An 11,240-nucleotide genomic window follows, 5' to 3' on the forward strand; every position below is an offset into this window, starting at 1 on the left:
GAGGAAATGGCGGAATGATTTGGGCTTTGTTCCATCAGAATTTTTTCAGAAACTGTTAGAGACAGGCAGCTGGAAACCATTCGGAAAATTCACATGGCTTTTGGTGAAAATTTTAATGGGCTTCACAGAGATTAAGGAGTGTTACTACCGCTTTAAGGACGGCCCACAATGGCGCATGCCGCGCTCCGAGCCACGATCGACAGGCAGAAACGACCATTTCATTTCTAAACGGATTGCTGTATGGATCCGGGACCATCATGTGCAATTTCTCTGGTTATCACAAGAGCTGGACATCAGCCATTTTCCGGCAGATTGCACTTTTAACAAGAGATTTTGTCATGGAAAGCTGCGCGGAGGCTTTGTGCATCACGACGGATTCGCTGATGGAGCGAGACAAAGAACACCTCCGTTTTGCAGTGTCAGAGGACAATTTGGGACATGGCCAGCTCTCCACAATTTCTCTTATACTCACTCTACTGGTAAGCCACTGAAAGCCGAGATAGGCACAATTTCAGGATATAAAACAAATTTCCTCAAAAGTACTCTCTTCCCAGTAGGATCTAGGATTGGTCCACCTGATCCCTCTCTTTGCTTATATCCCTTTACAGTCACTGATATATTTAAATGTTTGGGTATTCAAGTGACACCACAGTTTTCTGGTCTTTTTAAACACAATTATTTATCTCTGTTTGAACAAACAAAACAGAACTTGGATGGGTGGACTAACCTTCCAATCTCTCTGGCAGGGAGGATTAACATTATAAAAATGAATGTGTTGCCAGAGTTTTTATTTCTGTTTCATTGTATACCATATTTCATTACCAAAGCATTCTTCTCTAAACTAGATAACTTAATCTCACAATTCATTTGGAACAAAAAGACCCCCGTATTAAAAAAATCATTTTTACAAAGACCTAAAGTGCTCGGGGGGATGGGTCTTCCTAGCTTCAGATTTTATTATTGGTCTTGTAATTTACGAATTATGTCTTTGTGGTGTAATGCTGAGGAGGTTGATTGGGTCAAGATAGAGGAGATGTCTACTCCACCATCTTTACAGGCAATTCTTTATGCTTCTGTTAAAGCGACCATCCCCAAAATTAAGAATCTTGTAGTTTCCCATTCAATAAAAATTCTCCACCAAATCAGAAAACATTTCAAGTGGAAAGACATTTCACTGTTGGCTCCGATCATGCGTAATCATGAATTTACTCCAGCTCTGCCAGGAGTCTCCTTCAGTCAGTGGATTAAGGCTGGTATAAATTCTATACGAGATCTGTTTATTCAAAATATCTTTGCCACATTTAAATCAGCTTTGTGAAAAATATAAAATACCGAAAACAGATTTTTTCAAATACTTACAAATTTGTAGTTTTGTGAAATCAGTGTTCCCATCTTTCCCATATCAGCCTTCTGAGTACGAATTGAATACAGTATTCCCGAAAGAACCTTTGAAAAAAGGTTCAATTTCAAAAATATGTAACATGTTGTTCGATATTGAAAATATGCCCACATCGGACCATTTAAAGGAAAAGTGGCAACAAGACATTGGAATTGCTATCACTGGCTCTCAGTGGACCAAGGCTCAAGACAACATCCACTCGTCCTCAATCTGCGCCCGACATGGCCTGATTCAATTCAAGATTCTACACAGGTTACACTACTCCAAGATGCGACTTTCCAAACTGTTTCCTGGTGTAAATGCAACATGTGATCGTTGTGGACAAGATCAAGCTTCACTTGCTCATACCTTTTGGGGATGTCCAAATATATCCACATTTTGGATAAAAATATTTACTATGTTGTCAGAAATCTGTCAAATACAAATGTCTAGATCCTGTACTAGCGCTGTTTGGTGTACCCTCACCCACTCTTGGTCTTTTGAATAAACACAAAACACTTATCAAATTTATAACTTTGCTGGCCAGAAGGCTAATTCTATTAAACTGGAAACAAAAGAATCCTCCAACCTATTACAATCTACTATTGGATGTTATGAAACATATTCAATTAGAAAGGATCAAGTTTGAGCTAAGAGGGAAACTAAACACTTTTCACTTAATTTGGGATCCTTTTCTGAAATATTTTGAAAAAAATCAGGGGAAATCTTAGTGCAAGAAAACATAAGATAAGTAAGTAAGTAAGCTTTATTTATAAAGCGCCTTTCACAGACCAGGGTCACAAAGCGCTGCACATGGCATACAAAAATAATCTAAAAATAACATACGAAAACAATAAAATACAATATTAGGCTAAAAAGCTAACTTAAAGAAATGCCTCTTTAGTTGCCTTCTAAAAGTATCTATACAATCCAGAGAACGAAGGGCACAGGGAAGCTCATTCCAGAGGCTAGGCGCCACCGCTTTAAAAGATCTGTCCCCGCGAGTTTTAAAAGGGGTCAGAGGAACCATCAACAGGTTCTGATTGGACGACCTGAGGCTCCTGGAGGAAGCACAAGGCTGGATCAGGTCCCTGATGTACTCCGGTGCCTGTCCATGCAGAGCTCTAAAAGTCAATACCAGGATTTTGTAATGAATCCTGTAGGAGACAGGCAGCCAATGCAAAGTATTAAGAATAGGAGTAATATGGTCCCTCCTGCGGGTGTGGATAAGCAGGTGCGCAGCAGAATTTTGCACAACCTGCAGGCGGACCAACTCCTTCTTATTCAGACAGGTGAAGAGACTTACAATAATCCAAATGCGATGAGACGAATGCATGAACAATCATCTCAAGCTCTTTTAAAGTCACCATCTTACGGAGCTTAGAGATGTTCCGAATTTGGAAAAAATAGTTCTTAACCATGTAATTTGTGTGCTGCTCCAAAGACATCCCTCCATCCAAAATGACACCCAGGTTACGCAGGCTGCTTTTGACCGTGCAGCTTAAGCTACCGAGATGCTGCTTAATTCCAGGTACAGCACTATCTGGTGCTACAATCAGAGTATCAGTCTTATTGGAGTTTAACTGCAGACTGTTCTCAGTGAGCCATTCCTTAATTTTGGCCAAACAATTTGTGAGAGAGCAGAGTTTCTGTGGCTCAGTTGTCTTAAAAGAGCAGTACAGCTGCAGATCATCGGCATACAAATGATAGGACACATCACTGAACTGCTGGATCAGCTTGCTGAGAGGAAGGAGATACGAGAACAAACAGGTCCCAAGACCGATCCCTGTGGCACACCCCACAGAAGATCTGCAGATTCCGACACTGCATTGCCCACCGTCACACTAAAAGTTCTACCAGTCAGGTAAGAGGTAAACCACTCTAAAACACAACCTGACATTCCAACCAAATCCCGCAATCTATCAGAATGCCATGGTCAACGGTATCAAACGCCGAAGATCGATAAGCGGATTCCATAAAGGCATCGATATCGATAACTCTTATCAATACCCATCCCTAGCTAGGAGCAATCAACAGGAGGAACCCAAGTGTGGAAAAACATTGGGAACCAGCCCGTGATGAAAGAGCGTGTTTGTAGTGATCACTTCACCAAAGGTATGTTTTCTATCACAAATGTTGTAGTTTCATATAATTAATTTCATTTGAAGTTAATACTGCGCATCATTCGTTAACATGTACCCTTTCAGTGTACAGATTAGGGGTGCACGATATATCATTTGAACATCGTCATCGTAGTGTTCACGTCTGCTATTGTGACATGTAGGACTTGCGATGTGGCATAATTACATTAAGCAGCCACGTTTACATTGCCGAGTGATAATGGTAACAATATTGTTTAATTTTTCCTGACTAACCAGCAAAACATGTTGATGATGTTGAATTTACTCAAATAAAAGCTCCTGGTAATTGTGAGTCTGTGACATCCACGTTCTCCCTTGTGGTGCTGCACACATCAGTCATGTTGTCATCTGGATGGTAGGTGGCTATATCACAACTTGTTTTCAGTGGACAAAAATTATACTTGTTGAAAACTGGTCCTATGGTGGATAAATCTGAAAATGCTGGATTTGCGTCTCCGTGCGGACAACCAATATGGAGCGTTCCTGAAATGATGTCTTAGCCCTGCCCCTGTAACCATTGTAACCCTGTCATCATTCAGGAGTAGTGCGAACCAGATCTCACTCACTCATCTTCAACCACTTACTCCAATTAAGGGATGTGGGGAGCTGGAGCCTATCCCAGCAGTCATAGAGAGTGAGGTGGGGTACACCCTGGACAGGACGCCAGTCTGTCGCAGGGCCACATATAGACAAACAAACACATTCACGCCCGCACACACACCTACGGACAATTTAAAGTTTCCGATCCACCTGTACGTCTGGACATGGGAGGAAGCCGGAGCACCCGGAGGGAACACATGCAAACACGGGGAGAACACAAACTCCACACAAACAGGCCAGAGGTGAGAGTTGAACCCATGCCCTGCCCTGATCCAGATCTCTGTAGCCGATATTAAAATTATCTTTATTTCAATAAATGGGGATGATCCGATCTAAGTGGTTGAAATTGTGCCCAATCAAGGTTTTTTGGGGGGGATACTGATCTATCGGTATCTGATTAATTATACCCGATTCAGTAAATTAATGCACAGGCATTCGGTGCTGCTGAGTTCACCACTGGGCCATGATGTACGATTTTAAGAGTAGAATAATGTCCTCTTTAAATATGCAATTGTCTATTTTACTCACACAAGTCATCAACAGTGTACTTCAGTCTTGCTCTGTTCCATACGGGGTGTTCCACAAATTACAGAAGACACCACTAACTATACACCTTTTTCTCAGCTGTTTCTGCCTTCTACAATAAAACCTGTATTATGTAACCCCACCGTTGAATAAAGCTCTGCTATGAAAAGGAAGCTGAAGCTTATGACTTGACCAAAAAAAAAGTCAATTTTAGTATTTCTTTGTGTTATTTTCTTGCTGTAATCTCTGTATTTTATTTTCTTCCCAGGGATGCTGATGATGCAGTGTATGGGCGTGATGGTTATGACTATGACGGCTACAGACTGCGTGTGGAGTTTCCTCGCAGCGGTAGGGGTTCCAGGGGTGGCTTTGGCGGGATTGGTGGCGTTTCCAGAGGAAGATATGGACCCCCATCCAGACGCTCTGAGAACAGAGTCATTGTTTCAGGTGAGAGGAATGTTGTTGTCCATTCGGCTGCTCCTGTTTGTTATTCAGGGTTGCCACAACGGATACAGCCAGATCTGCATTGATATTTGGCACAGGTTTTACGCCGGATGCCTTCCCTGACGCAGCTCCAGTGTCACCTGGAGTAACACACGCAGCGCTGGTGTTCCAAAGAGGTCTCCCATCCAAGTACTGACCAGATCCTGCACTGCTTAGCTTCTGAGATTTGATGGGATCAGGCTGACACATAAACCATAAATATTTTTCTGCATATATGATTCACTGGTACACATGTGGCATCATAACACTCAGGTTATACAAAGGAGAACTGTCAAAAAACATGTTGGCATTGATCAGAGAAATTGAAAACTTGGGGTCTGGAAATTTTGAGTCCTTGGGACTCAAATTAATGCTTCCTTTTCCACTAGCTCTGCACCAGTAAGTTTCTATTGCAGTAGAACATACCATTACTCAGGCAACAGCACAGTCCACTTACCCGTTGTTGGAAAAAAGAACAGGATAACAGAACAGGAACAAATTGCATAAAAATTTTGGGTGGTGCAATGCAGGATCAAACTGGTGGTCGAATAGCTGTTAGTTCAACCAACAATTGACACTTTCTGCTTATAATTAGCAGCTACGTTCTTTCGTTTAAAAAGGAAAAAAAAAGAAAAATTTGGTCTCTGCCCATGGGAACGGACCAACACACACACTCCCCTTGATGCACTCGGTGTCAATCGTAAATTTCACTGATTCCTCCTAGACCATGGGGCATTCCACAGAAATATGAAATTTCGTTTGACCCATTACTGAACAAAGATCTGACTCTTGTTTCCTCTGATTAATGGTACAAATGTGCCAGAATGCCATTTTTCTGGAAATATTACCTGCACATTAATTAGTAACAGCTGTTTCAAATCTACAGTCTTTGTTTTAATATGACTGTAGTTCTTAACCCTATAACGCCAAGTGTATCATATTTGATACAGGATTTTCTGAGATGTCTGCTTCTTCAGTGTGATATTTTCTCCCCAAAAAACCCATCGTATACAATGAGATACTTATAGTGCACAGACAAACCACCAGAAAAGACAGGTTGCATCAAAGGGAAATGCTCATGTCTTGAACATAGCCTACCTTGCACAGAACTGTGTAGGTGCTTAGACTGTTCAAATTCTGGGGAAACGAGGATGAGTTGGACTCAGACTCGGACCTGGATTCAGGGGAAGGTGATGCCGAATAGACATGAAAAATTTAAATATTTCTGATTTATAGACAGTAACTCTTACAGAGACAGTTGATAAATAGTTAGAATTTTAGCCACAGGATATTTGAAGTAATTTGTGCTACATTATGGATTTACTGAGTCAAAGCGAAGGTGTTTAATGTCTAATAGAGGAAGTTCACAGATCAGGAGGAAATAAAAGGGGTGAGCTATTTAAAAACACTTTGGTTACCCTGCATGACTAATGGCATGGCGTGCACTAATTAATTGAGTGGCATGGCATGATGCATATCAGTATTGTGTGATTCACTTAATAGACATGATACTTAAGAGTTAATACACGTACCAAATTTATTTTAAGGAAATATTCAAATTTGTTTGAGTGATTTGGTACTTTAAATATCAATGTATTTTTTTTTCTAGCCATTTCAGTTTGAATTTAAAGTTCTCGTGCACCATACACATGTACTTTCCAGGCATGTAAAGGGTTAATGTGAAATATGTTTTTTGTTTTTTTTTTCAGGAAAGAGTATATCACTTTCATTGGATATTCCAAAATTTTCATGAAAAATCGTGCACAATTTCATGTTGCACACATTTATCCCATTTTTAAGAATTTTGCTCTTATAGTGCAAGTTTTGGTTTGTGGGGGGTTTTATCCAGTTTTATGACCCAGAAAACATCATTTTTGAATTGAGCACCCCCAAAATACCCAAGGATACCTATTTTCAGGTTGTTTGCTCATTTTCCCCCACAATTAAACAATTTTTAGTGTTTTGCTCTTATATTGTACGTTTTGGGGCGTGAAGGGTTAATGTGCACATTTATGACCAAGAAAACATCATTTTTGAATTTAGCACCCCTAAATTACCTAGGAATAAGTGTTTTCAGGTTGTTCGCTCATATGTCAAACGAAACTTCATTTCTAAGCCTCTTTCAAGCTAAGCCCCATGGTCTATCCCATATGTTTTGGGAGCTGTAATGTTGACATTTTTATGAAGACCCATTTTTTGCTCCAGACAAAGGAGCTGAACCAGCCTTTCAACTTTTGGATCCACTTGTGAGTGAACAAACCATTTTTAGGCATGTTTGAAATGATATAGGTAAAGTTGTGTAGCATGCACATGGTTCTTATACACATCTTCAGAAACGAGAGGTCCATATCTTTAAAATGAGCCATATCATAAGCATGTGGGAGGTAAAATATTGTTTTAGTGAGCAATGGCACTTGGTTATGCAAGACCATTATGCACAAGACAGAAACAGGCGGATGTATAAAAGCCAAAACCAGCTTGTAGAAGCTTTAAATGTTCAGCATCATAAGTGTGTTTTTTGTATTAATGCTATATCTATTACCCCTTCCTTCTTTAAGGTTGAAATAACCTTTTTTTTATTTTAATTGAAGAATGACTACCCTTAATGTTCCATGTACATACTCTTAGCATTTCTAAATCAAAAATACAATAATTAGCTACCCCTATGCCAGTGATAGAAAGATTTTGCTGAGCTGAACAAGAACTAATCATAACAAACTTGTTGCAACAATGTAAACAACAAAAAACAAAACGGAACATGCCTTGGAGAAGTACTTCGCATGGGTTTGAAGGCTGATGACCTTGACCTACTTTTAAAAAATTACCAATAGTTGCATTTGTTCGAAGGCTACCGACTTTTTGTGGTCGCTGTTGGCCACATCCTCTAAATATGTCAGTCTCCAATTTTTTCACTGTCTATCCCAGTTTACATCAAACACAAGGGTTCAACCAAATACCTAACCCACATATGTACATATTAATGCATTTTACATGGAAAATAGTACTGTGTGTGGGGCATTTTGTGACGAATGTCTAGTTTTTTCATGCGATCGACTGGAACTCAGCCCGCGATGGGCACGCCAAAGATCGGGAATTAATAATATCTGGGATTAATTTTTTCCCATCAAAAACTTGCTTATTTGGGGTCTGCTCCTTTCTCTCCCCCTGACCAAGGCAGCATCTCTGCTGCTGGAGTTGGTCCCTTAGCACCGGACTGTGGCTGCCTACTCCTCCTAGTGTTTGGATTGTGTCTAACTGTAATTAAGATGGGTTAAATGCAGAGAACAAATTTTGTTATATGTATGTACGTACAATGACGAAGGCTGCTTCTTCCTGTGCTGTGCGTGAAAATGGGATGCAGAGTTTTATGTGCAGCTAGTGTGATGTTTTTGTTAACTTTGTTTTGTAGGACTCCCTCAGAGCGGCAGCTGGCAGGACTTGAAGGACCACATGCGTGAAGCTGGGGATGTGTGCTATGCCGACGTTTTCAGAGATGGAACTGGAGTTGTAGAATTTGTGCGCAAGGAAGACATGAGCTATGCCGTCCGAAAGCTGGACAACACCAAATTCCGCTCACATGAGGTATGTGTACTGATTTGATTGTTTGTGGATGATGTGTCTTTGCTGTGTCTAGGTGAGTATTTGAGGATTGCCACATGTTTGGAGTGTACCTGGCCCTGACTTCCGTCTGTGCTGTTGTTCCCCGTGAGGAGGATGTCGTCTTTTCAATGTCAAGTTCTCTTCTGTCTGCTAGGGAGAGACCGCTTACATTCGTGTGAAATTAGATGGTCCCCGCAGCCCAAGTTATGGAAGATCACGCTCCCGTAGCCGTGGCAGCCGGAGCAGGAGCCGCAGTCGCAGCCGAAGCCGCAGCCAGTCCCAGTCCCGTACTCGTGGCCGAGGATCTCCCCGCTACTCGCCTCGTCATAGCCGTTCCCGCTCTCGTTCCTAAAAGTTTCTGCCCAAATGTTCCCCCTTTTGATGTATGCCCTCCTGTTTTTACCTCTTCTGTTCCCCCTCAGATGTCAGCTGTTTTTAATTTTTACATTCATTGTCCCAATGTTGTGGATGATCTTGATATGTAGGTATATCATCCTCTTCCCACCTTTCCAGCTGCTTTGTCTCCCCCTTCCCCTCCCCTCCCCCAACCCTCTCCTATCGGTGGGGAAAAATATTTTTTTTCAACATTTGAGAAATTATGCGACGTTAAACTTCAAAAATGCTGAGTTGCAATAAGTTGCACTCAGTGTTTTTGCAAGTGTTGAAATCTGAGTTAGTTTTTTTTTTTTTTTTTTTTTTATGTGCTCTGCTGGGATGTGGATTGGGCTGTTTGGATGGGGAGCTCAGTGCTTAACTGTATTTTACCCTTGTGTCTTCCTTTAGACATCTGAAGAGAAGGATTAAAGTGATTTGGAATAAAAACCATTGTGGAGCACATTTCATTTGTATGGTCAGGATAGGACATCTAGATGAGGAGCAATCAGGTCAAGAGGCGATGGTATGCTTCATATTCCATAAATTGTTTTGTTTTTGTTTTTATTTTATAGGTTGCCATGTGATGCATGTCACGCTAACAAAGCCATTTGTGCTGTACTTTGTAATTTTTTTTTCTGAACATGCTACTTGGCCTGTGACGATGAGCAATCCTATTTAATTTGTGACTTCTGAAGTGTAAAAATCAGATTTAGATGGACAACATCCCACTTCTAACTTGGTGTCCTCACCGGTTTAAAAAAAAGTTAAATTTCAGTGAGTAGTTTTGGTGCTCGGTGGCATTTTATTAGTTTTTTTCTTTTTTTTAAGCCAGTATCTGTGCTCAACATGGAAAACTGGGCTCAAATTTGACATTTATTCTAACGGCTTGCCTCTGATTTTCTTCCTGGTATTTCAAGGTTTTGATTGGAGGAGTGGCTCAATGGATCCCAATCCTTGGAGCTGGATGAGTGGATCGATTAGGGAAGGGATAGGCAAGGATGGCTGCTCGGAAACTGGATCAGTATTCCAGGAATCAGATGAGTTGATTGAGAACTAATTATGGAGTCCCAGAGCAACTTTTTTTGTTAGACTCCCCCATCCCCCTTCTTTTTTTTTTTTAATTCTTCCTCCTTTTCAAAGTTTTTGAATATGGCTTTATTTACAAGAAAAGGAAACGGAGGACCAGGAAGTTGGATCACAGGATGGAATCGTAGATGCCTGGTATGAAGGAATCAAATTGGGGAGGTTGATGGGTGGGTGGGTATCATCATTTGGGAGTAGTTTGTATGTTTTGCTTAATCTTTATTTCTCCTAGCATTTTCAATAAACTTTTAAAACTATTTTTGCTTTGTTTGAATTTTACACAACTCTACATGCCTGTTAATGATCCTGTTAAACTTCAAAGCTTGAAGAAAAAAAAAAAAATTTGTGCAGGTATTTTTTCTGACCAAGTCCACCAGCTGTTTGCTTAACATTACTTTTGAGTGACTGAGGGGCAGTCACCTGCATGTCTCAGCGGTTGCAGAGAAATCCTGCAGACTTGATGATTAGCAGCCTGATTTGAGACCTTTAGGACGGGTTTGGCTCCCAATGAGAAGGTACATGCTTCAAGGCCACATGCTTTAATCTCCATGTAATCTGGACTTTAACTTGGCATATAACCTGTCCCAGATTAACTCATGGATTCATGCAGGACGTGCTGTGGCAATCATGAGCAAAACCTAGAGCTGTTGCAAGATCACTGCTAAAAGTCCGGCACAATCGGTAACCTACGTGAAAGGTAATTGAAGGCTTCTTGGTCGCTAACACAAATCCACTGTTGGCATATTCTATCCACTGTTTCAGTCAGTTTCCACAAAGTCAAGTTGTGACATCGAGGCTCTACAGTTATTGGAATTTTTTCTCATTTGTGCACCTGATCACCACCAAGTTTAGAGGACAAACTGGAATCTGTTTAGGTGTTACTTGCAAATAAAATCTGCAGACTAATAGAATGTTACCCATCCTGGCCAAAAGAGGTTGTTCCTCACTTTTAAAATGTCTGGCCTGGGCTCATAATTCTGCCTCAAATGTCTCCAGATTCTGTGTGCAGAAATGTTGCGGGACAGCTGTCAGTTTGAGTAGTTACTAATCAGATT

The 11,240-nt window shown here is 40.8% G+C and overlaps 1 protein-coding gene across 2 annotated transcripts in view; it reads left to right on the forward strand.

Annotated features, from left to right (window-relative positions):
- The window catches only part of srsf1a (serine and arginine rich splicing factor 1a), an 18,295-nt gene extending 7,851 nt beyond the window's left edge, over window positions 1-10,444 (forward strand). The window contains exons 2-5 of one of the 2 annotated variants that reach the window (XR_004560415.1): window positions 4,913-5,091; window positions 8,537-8,709; window positions 8,882-9,625; window positions 10,020-10,444. Coding sequence is in view for 1 of the 2 variants with exons in the window: in XM_034169177.1 (XP_034025068.1) it covers window positions 4,913-5,091; window positions 8,537-8,709; window positions 8,882-9,079 (550 nt within the window). In the remaining variant the exon portion in view is untranslated. Of the gene's footprint in view, window positions 1-4,912; window positions 5,092-8,536; window positions 8,710-8,881 lie in introns of both variants that reach the window. The other variant, XM_034169177.1, reaches the window with a different exon arrangement.
- Window positions 10,445-11,240: the final 796 nt, after the last annotated feature.

Source organism: Thalassophryne amazonica, chromosome 4, assembly GCF_902500255.1.
Source record: "Thalassophryne amazonica chromosome 4, fThaAma1.1, whole genome shotgun sequence".
Taxonomy (NCBI): domain Eukaryota; kingdom Metazoa; phylum Chordata; class Actinopteri; order Batrachoidiformes; family Batrachoididae; genus Thalassophryne; species Thalassophryne amazonica.